Source organism: Mustela putorius, unplaced genomic scaffold (assembly GCF_011764305.1).
Source record: "Mustela putorius furo isolate JIRA1106 unplaced genomic scaffold, ASM1176430v1.1 tig00003913_pilon_pilon_pilon, whole genome shotgun sequence".
NCBI lineage: Eukaryota > Metazoa > Chordata > Mammalia > Carnivora > Mustelidae > Mustela > Mustela putorius.
This window is the reverse complement of record NW_025422060.1, coordinates 2558480-2579733: the sequence shown is the minus strand read 5'-3', so window position 1 is coordinate 2579733 and position 21254 is coordinate 2558480. Positions and strand designations below refer to the sequence as shown.

At 38.3% G+C, this 21254-nt stretch overlaps 1 protein-coding gene across 10 annotated transcripts in view; it reads left to right on the top strand.

Annotated features, from left to right (window-relative positions):
• The first annotated feature begins 76 nt into the window (after positions 1-76).
• CREM (cAMP responsive element modulator) overlaps positions 77-21254 on the top strand; it is a 71236-nt gene continuing 50058 nt past the window's right edge. For 8 of the 10 annotated variants that reach the window (XM_045069207.1, XM_045069206.1, XM_045069205.1 and 5 more), the window contains exons 1-3: positions 77-210; positions 9690-9786; positions 17962-18085. In XM_045069207.1, the coding sequence (XP_044925142.1) occupies positions 9743-9786; positions 17962-18085 (168 nt within the window). In that variant the 5' untranslated portion in view covers positions 77-210; positions 9690-9742. Of the gene's footprint in view, positions 211-401; positions 606-9689; positions 9791-17961; positions 18086-21254 lie in introns of those variants that run through there. The other 2 variants (XM_045069202.1, XM_004774296.3) reach the window with 2 other exon arrangements.

Below are 21254 nucleotides of genomic sequence, written 5' to 3'. Positions count from 1 at the left end.
GCTGCTGCGCTACTTTTGGTCTCGGCTCGGCGGGCAGGCCGCGGCTGCCGCATCAGAGCTGACGTGGGGGCGACGTGGGGCCGCCGCCGGCGCCGGCGCCGGGTTGCTGGGCGGCGGCGCCGCTCCTGAGCGGCGGTCGGGCTCGCCGTCTCCACCTCCTCCCGTCCGTAATCAGTGACGAGGTCCGCTACGTAAATCCCATCGCGGCGGGTAAGTGGCGCGCCGGCCCGGGACCTAGAGACCTCGGAGCCGGCGACGCGGCGCAGGAGGCGGAGGCAGGAGGCGGAGCGGAGCCGGGTCGACGGGTCGGGGGCCTCGGGGCCCCGGAGCGGGGGCGCTGGGGGCTCCGAGCCCGAGGGGGAGGGCGGGGAGAGCGGGAGCAGTGCGGCCTCCCGGTGGCGGCGGCCGCTCTCTTGTCCCGCTCCGCCCGCGGGGTGCCTTCGGGTTAGTGCAGAGCTCTGCCGAGCGGGAAGCGGGCTGCTCTGCTCTCGCAGCCCTCCCTGACTCCTTTTGAACTTGGTACAAGTTGGGCAAGTCCTTGGGGAAAAGCCTCACTGCTCTGATGAGTGGGGTTCTCCCTCTCTGAGAAGAAAAGGAAACGAGAAGTAAGGACGTTGGTTTTATCTACCACAGCCGACGATTAGTAGCACCTTTGTCTCAATTATGTGGACTTCGTTTAGATAGAAATCAGCGTTAACCCATTTCTTCTCCGAAACAGGAGTCGGGGACACCGGTGTGGAGTCACTTAGTCCCCAGACACGACAGAGCTGATGAAATAGTGCGGAGACTTTTATAATAGCCGCGAAGAAGGAACAGAACCCTGACAGCTGATAGAAATTGCAGTTTCTCTTGTTCTTTACCTTTGATTTGTGCCTTTTTAGAAGGCACCTAGCAAGGTTCCCAGAGCATGCTGGACAGGGAGTAGACACATTATTCAACATAGTTCTTTATCCTGCTGCACGCATACCAGGTCCCCCTAACTTGAAAATCGCTGAGACCTTCCGTGTACAGCGCTCAGGAAAGCAGCTGTCAGCTTACGATCAAATTTTCAGCAGTTTTGACTTACAGGATCAGCCTGAAGGTCTGACTGAAACTTAGAGAGCCCCTTTTAACAGAACCTCTTAGCTCTGTAACTTCCTAAAATTTCTTCCTTTCAAACCTGATTTGGCGGGCTGATGAGACTGTAGCCACCTTCCCTTTAAATAAATAGAAACCTCGGTGCACGATAGAGGTCCGGTATGAAAACTAATAGATTACATTAATAATTCATGCTCTCTCTTTTTTTTTTTCCCCTTTGGGTACCATGTTTTTCTCCTAGTCTTGGTCCTATGTTGGGATAGTAAGCTGCTTTCCCTTTATATTTTTAAAATTTGAACTTTTTTCTTTTCTTTGAACTTTTTCCTCCCAAGGATGTTAAATTGCAAATAATGTTTTGGCTAATAAGAGCTAAGTACTAAAAAAATAATGTATAAACAACTGCTTACTAATCCGGATACAGCTTTTAGAAAGATATTTAAGTGGGTTTGATCCTGAATGAGTAGAACACTTAAAGCATTGTCATATTAAGTGTTGATAATTATAGAAACATTTTTGGTATAAATCTGTAAATAGATCACTGTAAGCAGATGCTTTCCCAGTGACTTGCTGGAGTCATTTTGGTGAGTGTGAAGTTGTAATTACACTGATTTTTTGTGTACATATCTTGTAAGAATATATGAATAAATTTTTATTGAATGTGTAAACACAGAGGAGCTCTTCAGTCTTTGTTTTTGCTTTGTCCTGGAAGGTTAATGAAATTTGCTTCTACAGATGAGTTCAAGAAACTCCAGATTCCATAGACCACTTTAGTTTGCTACTGAGGCAGGTTATTGCAGGATTAAAATGTAAAATCCGGGCGCCTGGGTGGCTCAGTGGGTTAAGCCGCTGCCTTCGGCTCAGGTCATGATCTCAGGGTCCTGGGATCGAGGCCCGCATCGGGCTCTCTGCTCAGCAGGGAGCCTGCTTCCTCCTCTCTCTCTGCCTGCTTGTGATCTCTCTCTGTCAAATAAATAAATAAAATCTTTAAAAAAAAAATAAATAAAAAAAAATAAAATAAAATGTAAAATCCTTTTTAGAATTCCGTGAATAGTAGGGAAGAGTTTCAGGTTATTAACACACATAAGAAATCCTGATTGAAACTTGACCAGTACGTACATATATTTATGATCTGTTTTCCCTAACTTGATATTCTCTGTAAGTTAATATTGGGCCAGAAAATTGAGCCAGGTTTATTGTTGACGTAGTAGTCCATTGGAAAGCACTCAAATGTCCCGTTCCATTTAGATAGACTTTTAAAAGTAAAACTGAACAATGTAAACACTTCGCAGCTGAACCACTGATATTTTGACATGTGGTCAACATTGGTCATTAGGAAAATAAGCCCGAAATGTCTTTGAATTCTGTTAAGTATTTCAACTTTATTGAACTAGTGGATTCTGTATATAAAAATCAACTTTGAGAAGAGTTATTGTACATTGAATGCAATTTTAATGTTATCAATGCAGATCATAAAAATAAAAATTTCAGGGGAAATGTTTTTTATCCATTACATACAGGTAGAAATAAACATTTTAAATCATTTTGTTCATTTCTTTTCAAAGAATATTTCAGGTTTTTAAAATACCATGTACCATGAGAACTGTATAATTAAGAATACAGTATAAGAGTAAATACTTTCACTCCTGGGTTTTCTTTTTCTGATGCTTTAGGATATCCAGTAGAGAATAGGGGGAATGAAGAGGAAAACTTAAGGATAACACTAGTGGGATTTTATCTTTATACTACTCATGAAGACAACTTGAGTCTTATTGATATAATTCCATTTACAGCAAAGTTTAGAAAGTACAATATCTATCTTGCACTTTTTTTTTTTTTTTAAATCTTGCACATCTTTTGATTGGCTTTCTCAGGAGTGTTAGAGGAAATTATTGCCAAGGGGTATATAAGACAGTTTTGAGGAAGAACATAGGCTAGAAAGTTATGTGGGAGTTTTGCTTAAAGCCTCTTAGAATAACTCTCTCACTGGTAAGGGAGGATACTTGCCTCATAGAAAACCTTACTAGCAACCCTTTTGTGAGGCTCTTTTGAAGTTGTCCCCAAGTGGGAAGCATCTTTGGTCGTGTTTTCTAAACAGTGATTCAGCCAGACCTGTCAAATGTCAAAGTCATGTGAAATCCTAATGGAGCTGTGTGATTCTGATAATTTGAGAATTTCCCAAAAACAGTTTTTTCGAAGTTATCTTCTTGAATTTTTTTTTAACACAGTGGACTTAAAATTTGACCGTCCTAACTCATGTCATTCAGTTTTGTTCATTTTCATTGATAGAGCAAAAATGATTTTTTTGCTTCAAAATGTTTTAAAGTGGAGTTTATATTCTAGCATTGATATTATAAAAGCCTCTAGCTCAGGTATTAGAGAAACTGAATCATGCATAAAGACCTATGATACTGTATATGAACAGTTGGGATGCTTTCACTCCTTTTAAAATTGATGGAGGTGTTAAAATTAACCTTTTTAAGCATGTTTCTGGACTTAGAACTAAGAAGCAGCTTTGTTCATAAACACAAAAGAGGACCAATCTAGGTAAGTATCATAACATTGAAATTCATTTCTCTGAATATTACTTAATTCAAGTGTCTTATCTACTCTTTTCCAGATTACTGGTTAATAGTCACTAGAGTTGTACTTTGTGTAGATAAGTACTTTGAAATGTACTTAAAGTGCAGTAGTGAAATACAATATTGAACAGGAGAACCCAGCAATGACTCTAGTCAAGCAAATAACTCACAGAAGGTTTTAAATTTTGTTTCCTTCCATGAAGTGGTGGTGGTAAAGACGGTGGTATTTGGAGAGGTGGAGATAGGCCATGATTGTTTGAATTTTAGTTTTCATTTCCTCCTTACCAGCCAATTTTGTTGTTCATTGACTGTGAAATAGCCAAAAACAGATGCCGGGTGGGGAATTAATTGAGAAAGGGATGCTGAAATAGTTAATCCTTTAGTGACTTTATAAAAACTTAAGATTTCTTAAGTAATAGGTATCTGCAGCAATTAAGTTGGAGTGGCCTCGAATCTGTATTAGAAAGCCACCTGATTTTCTCTATGATTCATGTTTAAAATTTTAAAGACATTATTTGCAAGTGTCTCAATTATTTATAAGTATTGCTCCTGGCTACTTCTGTTTTTACACAAAAGTGTAAATAAAGAATGTTATTTGAAAGTTATTCTAACCTTGTTTCACAATGATTACAAAACTTGAAAAGTGGTGTAATTTCCTGTCACTGCTCTCCCACTTTGTTTCTCCTGTATTCATCTCCTTAATCGGAATGCATGTAGTAAGATAGGTTTATCCCTGCCAACTTGAGGTGTTTGGCTCTTTGTAATTACTTCTCTCTTCTACCCAGCCCTGCCTTCTCCCAAGTTTTTAATCCATGTGATTGAAATGAACCAGCTGTATATGCACTTCATGTTCTTCTTCCCTTAGCTTTCAAACCTTACTCGCCATTGCTATTTAAATCATGATTAACCTATGAAGATCTCCTAGTTTCCGAAGGAACTAAAACCTTGCTTCATCCTGGAACCAGAGAAATAATATACTTTTCTTTGGTCTCTCTCTCTCTTCCTGCTTCCATGAGAGGTGTATCCCCTTTTATTCCACATTCTTTCCTTTTTATTTTGACTATTCTAATTGCAACGTGGGATTTTTTTTTTTTTTGGTTGTGTTTTTTGGTTTTTGTTTTTTGTTTCTCCCCCTTCCTGCAAAAACTATCTCAATTTCCATTTTTCAGATCTTGAAAGTAGAGCAAGAACTTAGTTGTTTTGCAAGTGTCTTTGTAAAGAACTCTACATATTTGTCATATTTCCCCAATTTTATAGGTCTTTCCAACTGTAATATCTAGCCCCAAAGCCAGAATTTTTTAAAAAGCAGCCTTTTATTGTCTTTCCAAAGCAGTCTACTTAGTTTTCACAGAAGCAGCTCTTTTTTTAGTCTTTTAAATCTATTTAATAATTTAACATGCTATTTAATAGAATTCCAAAATTACAACAGTAAGTATAGCTGGCATAATCAAGTTAGGTGATAAATATGGCTAACTCTTGCTAAGCATCCATCACAGCTGTTAGAAACAGAAGTGCTTGGGTATGCTAGAGAGTGACTCTGGCCTTAGGTGTGCTATAGGTTTTACAGAAGAAATGGTTCATACAGAGAGTTGGTTAGGGAGAAGGAAGTTGGCTAGGTAAGCTTTTATATTCTGATAATGTTTCCCAAGAAGTTCGATCCTTTTTTTTTTTTTTTAAAGATGTTATTTACTTATTTGTCAGAGAGAGAACAAGCAGGGGAGTGGCAGGGAGAGGGAGAAGCAGGCTCTTTGCTCATCATGACCTGAGCCAAAGGAAGACACTTAACCAACTGAGCCACCCAGGCACCCCTAATCAGTGTATTTTAAATACCTGTTATAGAGAGCTTTATATTAAGGGATACTTGATAGCAATGAAATTAATTGAATCTGTATGCCAGAGGGTAACACAGAGGGCAACACACAGATGAAGAATGAGGTGAATGCCAGATGTGATTTTGGCAATCAAACCTAATATATGATAGAAAATTTTTACCAGTAGGATAATGGCTTTTCTCCATATACAACACAGAAATTCACAACAGGCAAAAGAATTTTGAACTCCTTTCTCTCTCTTAGTATAAGCTCTTATTTGCCTATAATAAACTAAGATATGCCTTTCTACTCTAAAAGGTTTCCTTAGCAGATAGGACGTAAAAATATATTTTTATAGAAAATTAGTAGTATCCAAGACCTTACATCAGTAACCTTTGTGATTTTAGACATAAGGAGGTCAGCTTAAAAATTCTAACCTCAGGCTGTGTTGTGAAATGATGAATTCAAGGGGTATGTTTTAGGCTAATTAGAATATATCATCTCCGTATGAGAACACATTAGGACATTTGAGCTCTTAAGCATTCAGGTGTTTGTGTATGTGGAAGTGTAGAATCCTAAGTCAATCCTTGTCTACCAAAGAGTAGCATGTTCTAGAATAGTAAAATCAGATTTGAGATGAGATCAATAGTATAAAAAGCAGCCAAGTTTTTCAAAGTATGCACAGTTTATACTTTAGTAAAATTGGGTCTCCTGCTTTACAAATCCACACAAGGTAATTTTGAACCTGGAAAATTAATGGAAAGGATTGGTATATCTTAAAATTGAAGGCTTTTACAACAAACTTTATTAAGCCTCTACAAAGTACCTCAAACTATAATGCTCATAACTTTGACTGTTTATTAAAGCAGGGGGTCTACTGGAGGATTTTGAATAAGGAAATAAATTAACGTGTTTGGATTTGCATTTTTGAATAGAGTGTTGTGGTCTAGTGGAGTAGATTAAGAGGGTTTGAGAGGTTTGAGTGAGGTGAAGTTATTACAGGGAGAGACAAATTGCTTTATGGAGAGGTAGTTATTGTTTTAATCATGTCAAATAATCAGTTTCAGAACTAAGGCAGTGTCAGAAATGAGGGAGAGAATGGAGCAGAGTGGAGAGATACGAGATAAAATTATTGAGGCTGAGTTAGGTAGTGGTCCTTGCTTATATTCCAAACACAGTTAGACATTTTATGTTTATTATTACATTTTATCCTCACAAAAAGATCTCCATTTGACAGGAAAGAATGCTTGGAAAATTTTATAATTATCTGAGGTCATATAGCCAATAAACCATAGAACTCAGAGCAGGGTGACACCGAGATCAGCTTCCAGTGCCAGTGTTTTTATACTACACACTATTGCTACCAATAAACCAGTCCGCCTCCTCAGAAATTGAGGACATGGGAAGTAGGTAATGAAAGGAGAGGAGAACTCCCAGATGGGGTGGCTGAGTCAGTGTTGATGTCACTCACTGGGAGAAGAGTACAGCAAGAGGAGAGATGCAGAGTGAGGGCATTGAGATTAGATTGGAACATTTGGGGCTTGAGGGTCTGTGAGCAAACCAGTGGGCAGATGCATGTGGGCGGGAGCTCAGGAGAGAGTAGTCTAGACTGCAGAAGAGATCTGAGACTGAGAGAGGATCAAGTAGTCTAGGGAGCCTGTGTTGGGGGAGACTTTTGTGACAGACAGCCTGGGAATACCAGCCTTTAAAGAGCAGGCAGAGGGGCGCCTGGGTGGCTCAGTGGGTTGGGCTGCTGCCTTCGGCTCAGGTCATGATCTCGGGGTCCTGCGATCGGGTCCCACTTCGGGCTCTCTGCTCAGCGGGGATCCTGCTTCCCTCTCTCTCTCTCTGCCTGCTTGTCTGTCTACTTGTGATTTCTCTCTGTCAAATAAATAAATAAAATCTTTTAAAAAAAATAAAAAAAATAAAGAGCAGGCAGAGGGGGCACCTGGGTGGCTCAGTGGGTTAAGCCTCTGCCTTCAGCTTAGGTCATGATCTCAGGGTCCTGGGATCGAGCCCCACATTGAGCCCCACATCGGGCCCTCTGCTCGGCGGGGAGCCTGCTTCCTCCTTTCTCTGCCTGCCTCTCTGCCCTCCTTGTGATCTCTGTCAAATAAATTAAAAAAATAAAAAATAAAGATCTTTAAAGAGCAGGCGAAGAAGACTGAAGACAAAGGACTGGGTAATTTGGAAGAGAAGTGAACACGGTGTTCCAAAGAGCAGCAGAAAATTTGGAAATTGGGAAATGCTGTAGGGATATAAGGAAGATTGGACTAGAAAGCATTCTTTTAGATTTGGCAAGCAGGCAATCAGTTATGATGACTTCTTAGAGAGTAGTTGGGATGAAATCATGCTTTGATAAGCCTGAGTCAGAGTCAGTTTTGTCTGATGGTCATCATTCTGGCATGAGACTAGTCATTTTTCCCTTTTGACATCTTGTGGCTGTGGTGGCTGGAAGCTGGTACTTTCTTCAATGCTGATTGCCTCTGGGAAGACCAAGTAGGTAGCTGTTCCTGCACTTCAGTGAATACCTTTTCCTGCTTTTTGAATTCTGCACCATAAGAATGTATTACTCATTCAAAAAATAAACCAAAAAAAGGTATTTCCAAGAGAAATATAGAAATTAGCAGTTAACTTCTCTTTATGTGGTGCCATGATCACTATTATTCAAATAATATAGTCAATGTTCTTTGTTTAAATATCTGTCTCTCTCATTAAATTGCAATCTCCTGCAGAGCGGGGACATTTTGTTATCTGTCTCGTCTATGTTGGTCCCTGCCCTCTAGGCTATGCAATGTTTATGGAAGATAAGATGTCCCAATGTAAAACACCAAAAGAATATAACAGAATAAGGTTTAATCCAAATGAATGGCACCATCCTTTTTGTTCATATAGTAGGTAGCCTGGTTCAAATGTCCTATCATCTCCTGTTATTCCCATGCTAGAGGATGGGGGGTACAGACAGTAGCTATAATCATTGTCCTAGTGTCCTTAGGCAAACCTGCTGGCTCAGTTTTAAAATGACTAGGATGGTATGACACCGTTTTAGAGGGGCCACTTTGGAGGGAACCCTGAAAGCAGTATGTCTGTGGCTAAGCACCAGCATTGCTGGCAGATACCATAGAAGACACTTAGGGCTGCACACATTTGTCCTTTCCACGTCTACAGTAAATTAAGGGCTTCAGTTTCTTTTTCTTTTTTCTTTGCCAGTTTTACTTGATTCAGCTTGTCAAATAAGTACTTTTAAAAGATCTTAGTGAAAAATGGGGTTTAATTACTAGAGTGTCTAAAACAGCTTTTTAAGTGTACTATAGACTGTTGGTGGAGATTTTAAAGAAACTTATTATTTTGTTTGGAGTTAAAATTCTCTGACAAAAGCCAGTTTTGAATTTAAGGTAAATAAAAAATGGTTGATAAATTTTTTGTAGTGGAATGAAGTTTAAGAAAATGGTAAAAGAAATGATAAATTCACTCATTTATTAAGTGATTGTTATTTTTAAAATGGAGCTGATATTGTGAGCTATATGTAGTGTGTATTAAATGATTCAGACAGCACTGCTTTCTCTTCAGTAGGAAATAACCTGATAAATAGCACATGATTTACGTTTTTTTGAATTTTTTCTTAGATGATAAGAAAATTGAAAAGAAATAATTTTGAAAAAAATAGAGTTTCCAGCTTTCTAGTCTGTGTTTTTTGTTTGTTTGTTTGTTTAATTTTTTTTTAAGATTTTATTTATTTATTTGACAGACAGAGATTACAAGTAGGCAGAGAGGCAGGCAGAGAGAGAGGACGAAACAGGCTCCCCGCTGAGCAGAGAGCCCGATGTGGGGCTCGATCCCAGGACTCCGAGATCATGACCTGAGCCAAAGGCAGAGGCTTTTTCTTTTTTTTTTAAGATTTTATTTATTTATTTGACAGACAGAGATCACAAGTAGGCAGAGAGAGAGAGAGGGAAGCAGGCTCCCTGCTGAGCAGAGAGCCCGATGTGGGACTCGGTCCCAGGACCCAGAGATCATGACCTGAGCCGAAGGCAGCGGCTTAACCCACTGAGCCACCCAGGCGCCCCTCTAGTCTGTTTTTTCAGTTTTATAGAAATTAGGGTATTCTGGGGGGTATGCTTCTGATGTAGTTTTTATTTTATTTATTTATTTATTTATTTTGAAGTTTTTTTTTTTTTTTTTAATGAAATTTATGATCTCCCAAATCAATGTTTTACTGCAGGATAAAGAAGAAAACAGAGAAGGAACAAAGCATTGATTACAGATGTCTTAATAATGAGCAAATGTGGCAGGAAAAAATATATTAAGACAAATCTAAGGTAGGTGGGTATATCTTCTGTTTTTTTTGAAAGTTCTGCTCAGAGAGTTAAACTCTAAGTGGAGATACATGGATAAGTGAATGATGTATATATATGTAAACATGTATCCATGAATGTATATAAATGTGTGTATGTATATATATATGATACTAAGAAAATACGATATAATGTACCCTGTATGATATAATGTACCACCCAGAGTGGTCAGCCATTCAGCTGAAGTGTTCATTTTCTACCCTGTACTTGTGAGGCAATGGAGGGGAGAAGTGGGCATTTACATTTAGCTTGTGTTGCCTGCTGGTCTTTTCATTTAGAAAGGAGACCATACATAAGGATATGGACAGAGTTTTAGTTCTCTTCCTTCCTTGCCTTTAAGCTATGCTTGTTCCTAATATAAAACAGTACAGTTTTATCAATTTTTTGATAAAATCCAGATAGAACTTTTCAGGTTTTCTTGTGGCTACTTTCAGAGACATTCTGGTTTATCAGTTGGACCTAGCTTTAAAAAGAAAATAAAATCCAGATAGAACTTTTCAGGTTTTCTTGTGGCTACTTTCAGAGACATTCTGGTTTATCAGTTGGACCTAGCTTTAAAAAGAAAATAAATTTTCTATGACTTTTTTGATAAAACTATTTATAAATAAAGAATAGAAACAACTAATATTTTTTCCTTTTTTAGCTGGATTCTATTTTTAAAGTTTTACAAGGGCAAATACAGTTGCTTTGCAGTGTAGTTTGTCTTTGCAAATAGGATACAACTAAGATTTTAGAAGTTTGTTAGTTAAATGAACATTTTAATTATAATTAGGAAACAGCCTTTGTTTTTTGTTTAGATAGATTTGGTCTGTATTTCCTTTCCTATTTGTTTTCTCTTGCCTTTTAAGAACACTTTCCTAGGTACCAGTAGTAGCAATCCTTTAAAATGTTTTTCTGTTTTCTTCTAATTTTTCTTCTAGTTCTGTATCTTATTTGATCTTGACACACAGGATGCCTAAATAACTCTGGTCATTAGTTGTCTCAGTATTTCTATAATTGTGAATATAATTTTATGAATATACCTTTGTATTTATTTCTTGAAGGTATATAATAGATTGTCTACCTGTTGTGTTGTACTGCATAAACAGTATGGTACTGTTGTACAAGTGTTTGGAGGAGTTATTGCAGTATTATGTAGACATTCTATTAAAGTTCTAGAAAATAGCAGAGTAAGCAAACAAACACAGTTCTACCCTTCTAAAAGTAGTTTAACTTAGTCTTTGAAAATTGTGCTAATGGATGGATCCTGTTATTTTAAAACATAGCTATCTCAACATTTATTAAACTGAATCCTAATATATTTAGAACATATTGGGATAATATTTATTTTTCTATCAAAGAAGATGGTTTGCTAAATATATATATATATAAAGAAGATTTCAGAAGAAATATTTAACCTTCATAAGAAAAGAATATTGCTACTACTATTAATCATTTATAAGTTTAAATATGCCCATTTTAGCAGTCTATCTGTTTTTCAGAATTGTGGAACCAAGTATTTGCCAGTACTTTGCTTGCTGTTAGTTTATAGTACTTAATGGACTTTTTGTTTTTGTTTTTCTTTTATTGCTTCATCTTGTATGTATTTTTAAATATTTTATAACTTGTGATTACTGACTGGTCTTTCTAATAAGGGTTATTGTTTAAGATTAAAATATTGTTCAATTTATCAATAACTAACTTCAGTACATCTGGTTTAACATTTGATTTAGAAAGTGAGATTTGGGGGGAACATATTCTTGAATACATCTCTTCAATTTTAACTATAAGATATATAGTGAACAATGAAGGATTATAATGGATTTTACTCTTATACTTTATAAATGAATTCTGTCTGGTCTAACTGAGGCTGATTTACAGGTGTTAGTGTTATATGTATATCATTTACCCTGAGTTCTGGGTAGTATATGTCCTGTTGAAATACTGTTTGAAAATACCTACTATAGTGATTGACCCATGTTGAACATGTAATTCTTAGTTGAATCTTCTTCTCTGAGTCGTGCCCTAGGGCTGCTTTTTAGTGGATTTAGGAGGTTGTACTAGAGAGCAGTTGGATATTGATCAGTAGAATAAACAGGCTTGAAAATGATAGGGGATATATTTTAAACAGATAGCACTGGCTTTACTTTTCTGTAGATGATTTTTACCTTCAAATGATTTTATTTTATTTGTTATTTTTATTTTTATTTTATTTATTTTTAAAAGATTTTATTTTTTTTTTTTTTGACAGAGATCACAAGTAGGCAGAGAGGTAGGCAGAGAGAGAGGAGGAATCAGGCTCCCTGCTGAGCAGAGCGCCCGATGCAGGACTCCATCCCAGGACCCTGGGATCATAACCTGAGCCGAAGGCAGAGGCTTTAACCCCCTGAGCCACCCAGGCGCCCTTATTTGTTATTTTAAAAAAATGTTTTTCTTCTTTTTTTTTTAAGTAATCTTTGCACCCAACATGGGGCTCACACTCAAGAGCTTGAGATCAAGAGCTTGTGTGCTTCACCGCCCCTCAAATAAATTGATTTTAGTATCAAACTTTTACCAAGAGGTATGTATTGGTCACTATACTAGGCATGCTAAAAGAATAGAAATTGTATAAAATTAGAATCCCTACATCCTAGTGTGAAAGATAAAGTATATCTGGATGAAGATTGTAACAATAGTTACAGCATACTCAAAAACGCATCTTTATTGTAAAATGCTGTCTAAATTGGAATACTTGGGACACTGGCTGTGGAAGGAACCCTGGAGTTCACAAGACCTCTTATTCACTGTCTGCTATCTATTATGTGCCTTTTAGAAAATCAATCTCTCTAAACCTTATTTTTTATCATTTTTAGTAACATCTGACAGTTGCATAGTCTTCCCGAAAAGTTGATCAGTTGGTTTATTTAACAATTATAGTAGATTCTGTACTAGGCACTGGGAATACATTGAAATATAAGGTGTACTCTCTCTCCTGGAATTGCTTATACTAGTGTTGGTACTTTGTGAATAAATGTATTATATGCTAGACAAGCGTTATAATGGAAGTATTGCATAAAATGCTTTGGGAACTCAGAACAGAATAACTAATTCTGCCCAAGGCTGTTAGAATAGGCTTTTGAAAGATGGTGTCCTTCAGCCAGGCCTTGAAAAACTGGTAGGAATTTGCCTGTTGGACAAAGAAGGGGTGAAGGGCAGTTCAGGAAGAGAGAAGAACAGATATTAAAGATTAGAACTAGGGAAATAGGATGTGTATTTGAAAGAAATGGCTATGAGGAGGCCAGAATGCAGAATGTGGGAAGAATGGAGTGACTGGAAATGAGGCCATAAAAGTAAAATGGGGTCACGTTGTGAAAGAGATTGAATGGCAGTTTGGTTTGGTAATTGAGAATATGGACTTTGGAAAAAGACCTTAGTTCAAAACCTGGCTATGCCACTCTGAACAGATCAGATTGGTGGTAAGATTAAGTTCTTAACCTCTTACGTTTCTTTGTCATTATCTATTTTATTATCCCTAAAAGAAGAACTAACTATCCTGATCTTATAAAAATGTTAAGGATTAAAGCCAGTAGGCTTTTACCACATGGTAAGCACCAACAAATGGTTGTTGTGGTTATTATTATTGTAAGAAGTTTGAATTTTATCCTGTGGTCAATATAGGGCTACTGAAGAGTTTTAAGCAGAGAAATGTTTTAAGCAGATGTGTAAACTTGAGAAAGAGAGCTGTTAGTATGGATTGGAATAGGGAGATTGAGTAGTGGTAAAGAAGGGGACTAACTTGTTCTTTAGTAGGAAGGGTCTTTCCACTTGGTAATGAGGCTGTAGGGAATGAATGGGAGAGGGTGTTAGAGGTAACACCCAGGTTGTCACTTGATGGACGCCAGAGCTGCATTTCCTGAGGTTAAGAAACACATTTGTGGAGGAGGAAGAGATTAGTTTTGGACTCATTGAGTTTGAGGTACCTGTAGGATACCTATTTGGAGATAATATATAGGCATTTGAATATATGGTTTTGGAATTCAAGAGAAACCTCTGGGCTAGAGATCTAGATTTGAGAGTGTAAGCCTGAAGCTGGTGAAATGATGACAGTACACAAAGGGAAATTTGAGAGTGAGGTGAGAAAACTAAACAGATCCCTGAAGACATGCAATATGAAGGTTGACATTGAGTAAGAGAAGGAATTAGCAAAGGAGCTTGTGGAGGAGTTGTCGGAGAATGGGATGAGAGCAGAAACTGCAATATGATGACATCAAAAAAGGAAGATGCCAACAGTTTTGAATACTGCTGAGGGATTAAGCCAGATAGGACTTAAAATGAACTTAGATTTAGTGACAGATTGGTTACCTTTACTAGAGAAGTTTAGTGAAGCAGAAGCCAGTTTAGGGTTGTCTAGGAATAGGTGGGAGTAAAGAAATGGATATAATGTTGGTAATTCTTTAATGTAGTTTAGCAGTGAAAGGAAGAAGAGAGGTTCAAGACAGTAGCTAGAAAAAGATTTCTGGTTCAACAAGTGTGTGGGGTGTGTGTGTGTGTGTGTGTGTGTGTGTGTGTGTTTGAGATCGAGGAGACTTAAACCTGTTTAAATCTTGATAAGAGGAACCATTGGAAAGGGGTGAAGGTAATTGATAATAGTTCCCTTGAAGAGGGTCCAAAGCACAGATTAAAGAACTTAAGAGTTGGGAGGCAGGAGGCAAGGTAAAATGGTGAGTATAGGTGTGAATAGGTTTGACGATTTTGTGGCAGGAAATTGAGGGAGTTCTCATCTAAGCAGGAGGCAAGTCTTCACACTGTGTGTAGGGTAGTTAGGTAAGCTTGGAGATTTGAGAAGAGGGAGGAAACTTTGAAAGAGTCATAGAGAATGGAAGAGTAAATTCACTAGGGAAGATTGCTGCCCGCTTGAGGAGAGAAACAGGGAGAGAATCTCAAGTAGACTCCCTGCTGAGGGTGGAGCCCAATGCAGGCTCAATCTCACAACCCTGAGATCATGACCTAAGCCAAAATCAAGAGTCACGTGCTTAACTGACTGAGCCACTCAGGTGCTCCAGAGAGGAAATCTTTTAACTCAAGTGCCAAAGTCTTCAGTTTACATCCTGGATGTAAGTGGAAAATGATTGTCATGTGAGTGAATATAGGATGGTACACCTTTCTGCAAAGGCACAGAGGAGGAACAGCTGACAAATACTAGTGGGAATTCTAATTAGGTATGGGAAGACAAGCTGCTGTCTGTTAAGAGGCTGGGGTGAGGGGTGGGAGTTCCAGATAGCACATTGCAAGGGCTTGGAAGGAGAATAGGAGTTAGGAGTAAGCAACTGAATTATGGAGGGAAAGGAAGCACTAGTTATGAGAGGGATAGTGAAGTACAGGAGGAGCTTACATCTTTGACAGTGACTGGGGAGGTAGAAATGTGAGGTGTTAATGGATGTGATTGAGGCATGGGTCAGGGGGCATCACAGTTTGGTCATGGCTTACAGGAAGGCCAAGTGTTTAGAATGGACAGCAGCAATCATGAGGAGTAGCAGCTCGGCAGCTTAGTCCAGTGTTGGGATAGGAGTTTATAGTAGATGATGCCACATGTGACAGGAAGGATGAATAAGGGTGGCCACGGATCTTCCATATCTGCCTTTCTTCCCATTTCCAGGCCTCATCTCATCCTGATTTGGCTGATACTTAGCTCTGTGGGTTTTTGTCATTAATCTGGTACCAACTCACATACACGCTTGTAGCTTGTCACTGCGGTGCTTAAGTGGGTAGTGATGCTCTCGAATAGAAGAAGAAATGGAAGGGAAGGGACAAGCATCTGAAAACTAGATTGAGATGCTTCATAGGAGGGGAGTGTAGACAAGTACAGACTTGGGAGCATCTACATATAGGGTTGGAGAAGCTGGCGTATGTAAATTGAAGATGTAGGGCTTGATCTCAGGACCCTGAGATCATGACCAGAGCTAAAACCAAGAGTCAGATGCCCAACCAACTGAACCACCCACCCTCTCTCTAGAGTTTTAAAAAGTATTCTCTCTCTGGTTCCATCTGACCTCTCTAGCCCTACTTCTACCAGTCCTATTTTTGCCTCCTCCTCACTGAATTTAGGTTCCCTGGCACCTAGATTATCTACTACAATCTGTTATTCCATTTCCCAACCATACTCTGTACTTTCCTTCCTCTCATAGTTCTCTTTTTCCTCTTCTACCTGGTGAAATTCTTCTCATTGTTCAGTATATGTTTATATGGCCCCATTCTCAGGCAGATATAATCATTGCTTCCTATGCTTCCCAAAGTATTTTGTACATAACATCCTTTACACAATTTAAAAAGTGACTTATGAGTCTACCTGATAGAATTTACCAATAAGCTAAATTTTTCCTAAATTTTAATATGCATCAGAATCTCTTAGATATAAAAAAATTAGATGCCCCAGGAAGTTTGATTCTGTAGATTTGGGGTTGAGCCTAGGAATCTGCTCCTCTACTTACCCAATAACTATGTTAGTTACTTCTGATAGAGGTTGTCCAAGGACCAATTAATCAATAAATTCCTTCAGGGCAAGGGGTGCAGTTTACCCATTTTTGTGTTTTCGGAGCCAGTCATGTAGATGGTGCTAAGTAAATGTTTCTAAAATGAATGGTTCAGTGAGGAAGGTCTTCTAGCATATAGTGTTTGAGTTGAGATTCAAGTTCTTTAAAAGGTGTAAGACATAGCATAAGACATTTCTCAAGTTGTTTTCAGAACACTACCTTTAGGACATGCCTTGTTGAAAAGAGTTTTTGGTGGTCAGATGCTTTTGGAAAATGCGGCCTATTGGATCTGCACCTTCCACTTTCTGAAGGCACACTAGCATATTCAGCTTCTGAGAAGTTCTGCGGCAAAGAAAACCTTTAACCCCAGACATATAGAACTTTTTCACTAAGTGTTTCCCCCACCCTCATTTTCAGATAATACCTTTTCATATCCTGTAGAACTAATTGTTCTGAGGTATTCTCTTTGGGAACTATTCACATAAGCAAACATAGAGCCAGAATTGGCAGGTTATGCAGGTGATCTGTACTTGCCTAGGCTGTTCTAGAAAATAAGAGATAAAGGAACTGGGGAATAGTAAGGGAAAGACATTTTTTCATAGTAGTCCGGATTTTTGTCTTTTATAGTTGCTCTAAATTGTCATGTTTAGTTAGAAGTTTTGATGCTTTTCAGGAGTGAGAAGTAACTTAAAAGCAGTAAAGATGGGTTTGAGAATGGAAGGCTTGGATTCAGGTAATGACTATTGAAATGCAAAAGAAGATAGTAAAGTGCAAGATGGATCAAAGAGTGCAGAATCTGGTCACTAAATCTGGAAAAAGGATTTGGATATTTTAATTCAAAGTTCTAAGTAGCTTGCATACTTTTTGGCTATATAATTAGACTACTAAAGAGAGAAACACATTGTATCATTGACAGTTGAAAAGATGTGTAACAGAGAATAGTTCCTGTAAGTTTTCAATATTTGATTTTGTTTATTTTGTTTGTGGTTTGTATTTCTTCTAGTAGGATAAAATTTATCACAGTGGTTTATCGTCTATATGGAAATAAAAATTATTAAATTGATTATCATAGACAAAATTATGTTGAAAGTTTTTCTGGAAAAATTAGATTCTTCTCTTTAATGAAATGGGAAGCTGTAGGACATGTGGTCAGCTCTGCATGATTCCATTTGAGAGGCTTGTTTATCAGAAACTGGTTAGTGCTGTCAAAGCTAGGCACATCTTTATATTATAATGCATTTAATTTAGACTGTGGGGAAATTCTCTGATACTATATATTATGAAGCATGTACCTTAGGCTTTGAGAGTCATAGAATATTTATACTTAAGGTAAAATAGAAAGTCTGCTTTTTTCACTCATTTATACTGGAGGGCTTAAAATAATTATCAAGGAGACTTTTTATTATAAGATTAACATTTTTTGTAATAAGTTAACTCCCATAAAACATTTTACAGTGCTTCCTGCAATGGTAATGTTCATATCCCGTGAGCAGAGTTAGTTTGGAGACTTAGACCTCTACCACTGAACCCATTTCTTAAAAAATAAGGTGGTACAATTGATGACAGAAATGAATATCAGAAAGCTAAGTAAAAGCAGAGAAATCTTTCTGATAGGGCCTTAATACTTTTTCCTTTTTTATTGCTTTTTCAGACAAATGACCATGGAAACAATTGAATCTCAGCAGGATGGAAGTGTAACAGATTCTGTGGCTGAGAGCGAATCTGCTCATATGCAGACCCAGACTGGTCAAAATTCCATCCCTACTTTAGCTCAGGTAAATTTAATGTAGGCAATAGGCAGGCACTGATGAAAGGGAAACTCTGTGGAAATAAGCATGTGCAGATTCTGTTTTCTTGAAGTTGATCTTAAGTTTACACTGTTCCCTGGTTATCAGCCATTCTTACTGATTTGATTTCAGAGAGACGATATGTATTTGAGTTACTTTGCTTCATAACGGACACTTTGCAGTGCTCCCTCCACTACCACTGCTATGCAAAAGGAAAAACAAAAACCTGCCCACATATGTAACCCTCAAATTACTGTTTCAGAGGTTGGTAATTCCAAGTTGGTATAGTCTTAACTTCTCAGCAGGAAATACTACAGAAATCTTACATTTGCCTAGTATATATTTGGTTTGAGCTTTGCTTCCTTTTTAGTTAGGTCTTTTTGAATTGGTTTCATTTAGAGACCACCAGTATGAGTTAGTGCCTGATTTTCAGCTCTTAAAACCCATTTCTGAGATATATATAAAAATATGTAGTAAAAGCAAACACATTCGTTTTTTTTTTTAAAGATTTTATTTATTTATTTGACAGAGAGAAATCACAAGTAGATGGAGAGGCAGGCAGAGAGAGAGAGAGAGAGGGAAGCAGGCTCCCCGCCGAGCAGAGAGCCCGATGCGGGACTTGATCCCAGGACCCTGAGATCATGACCCGAGCCGAAGGCAGCGGCTTAACCCACTAAGCCACCCAGGCGCCCCAAACACATTCTTTTATTTAGTTTGTCACATATTTTTTGAGTACCTACTGGCTCTCAGCACTATTTAGATACATGGAGAAATGTAGTTTTTGGTCTTAAATATCTCATGGTTTAGTAGGGAAGGTAGGTACTTGGATGATAGCTCCAACAGTATAAGAAGTGCTATAAAACGTTAGGAGGGAGCAGCCAGGTGCCCAGGAGTACTTTATGGAGGAGTTGCTTTTGAACTAGATATAAAAGATCAATAGGAGTTTACCACGTGGACAAGGATAGGGAAGCATATTCTAGGCCAGGGAAAAGAGTGTGCAGAGGCACAAAGCCAGACTGTCCGGAAACTATGGGTAGAGGGGCTAACTGGAGCCTAACATCTGGGCTGGGAAGTCGTGCTGGTTAATGTAAGCAGAGATTGTATACATTTGAGACTGTAGAGTGTCCTGGATACTAAATATTCTTGAAGCACAGTGTTCCCTGTGTTTAGAACACTAATATTTGTGTGGACTATATAGGGGGTTGGATTGGAAGTCAACCAGCCAGTTGTGGAGAAACCTTTTGTATGGAGTCACAGTAGTGTGGGATACAGTGCAGTCATGAGATTTTCACAGCATCTTGAAGGGAGGAGAGAGAGGACTCATATGGCTGACTGGAGGTCCAGGGGAAATACCAGGTTCTTCCTGGGTTGTCTTAAGCCAGACAGGTTCCTGTGAGGTCTCTTCTTTCCCAAGACTGGCCCCAAACACCCAGCCTGCTTTTCTTTCCTCATAAGAGCTCCCTGAGGGTTTTCTCACAAGTATTCTGTGGAGCTGCATCTCCCTGGCAACACCCTTCTTTGTTACCCTAGAATGCAGGCATGTAGATCTTTTGCTATTTAAAGGGGTGAGGAGAGCAGCCTTTTTCTTATTAAAAGAATGTATGCTCATTGTAGAAAATTACAAAATATGTATTATTATAAAGAAAATAAAAACTACCCATAATCTTAACATCCAGAGATTTTGGGTATATGTCTTTTAGTCTTAGGGTCTTATGAAAAGAATACAATACACATATCTTTTTTCATAAATTTGCCATCTTCTAGAGTTTTTATCACTCTGATTCCTGATCTTTAATTCTGCCCTTCTTTGCTGAAGTGGTAGTTGAAAGCAAATCTTCCTTTTGCCTCCATTCCCCTCCTTTTAGGTCCTGGCTCACTGACCCTCACATAGCCTTCTCTCCCTCTTCTGGGCCTGCACAGTCAAAACAATATATCTCCATTGTTTAAAAATGATAATTTGCAATCCTGAGGACTTTAGCCTGGGTGACAACCAGCTCTGTGAGCGTCAGTCAGAAGTTACTAAAGAGTTCCAGTAATATGAAGTTTGAAAAAAACCTCTGATTTATGAGCGTTTGGAATTGAATAGGAGTCCAGTGAATAGAAACTAGGTTTTCATAGCTAGGAGAAGTAAGAGGGAGAGGAGGTAGAAATTGGAAGGATAGATTCTTCAAGAAATTTTTCTGTGAAATAATAGAGAAAGATGAGTCTGTGAAACAAAGGGGTGAGGACAGGAGTGTGGCAAAGAGAAGTGTTTTGAGAAAAGTGGAAGGAGAGAGAGACATGAGAAGGCTGAATCATCAGATCTAGGAAAAAACCTGTGGTTTGCATTTATAAAGCTTTCTTCTTTAAAAATCTCAAGTTCAACGTTGGTATTTACTAAATCTGGAGAGCAAGCTCATGGACTTGCTATGGTATTTATTTTCTATATATCTTAAGGATCTGATCAAAGGATAAACAGTGGTTTTTGTCTTTCACATATTAGGAATGTTGAGAGATTAAGAAGTAATCTGTGTGCTGATACATTGATTACTTTGGTTAACTAAGAGTTATCCTCTGTGCCATGCACGGATCATGATTTTTTGAAAAATTAGGACAAATTCTTAGCAGTCAAAATTTTCTAAACTTAATTAGATTCTAAACGGTTAGGTTCTTATGATGCCTGAAGCTGTTAAATTGTGAGTATTCGTTATGATGTGATATTATGTGATAAAAGCATTAGGAAATCAGATTGAAATCTTTATTAAACCTATAATGTAGCTGGTGGTGGGTATTACAGAGGGCATGTATTGCATGGAGCACTGGGTGTGGTGCATGAACAATGAATTCTGTTACACTGAAAAGAAATTTTTAAAAAACCTATAATTTATGCTAAAAGTGACTCTTCTGAATAATTCCTAATGTCCTTGTATACTTGATACTTGTTTCATTTTTTTCAGAAAGGATGGTTTGGTATAGGTAGGACTTTATAACACTTAATTTCCTTTTTACATGGTCAAATTATGATTAACTAGTGTGGGCACAAAAGGTGTGACAAAAAGATTCAGTCAGGGGATGCCTGGGTGGCTCAGTTGTTTGGACGACTGCCTTCGGCTCAGGTCATGATCCCGGAGTCCCGGGATCGAGTCCCGCATCGGGCTTCCAGCTCCATGGGGAGTCT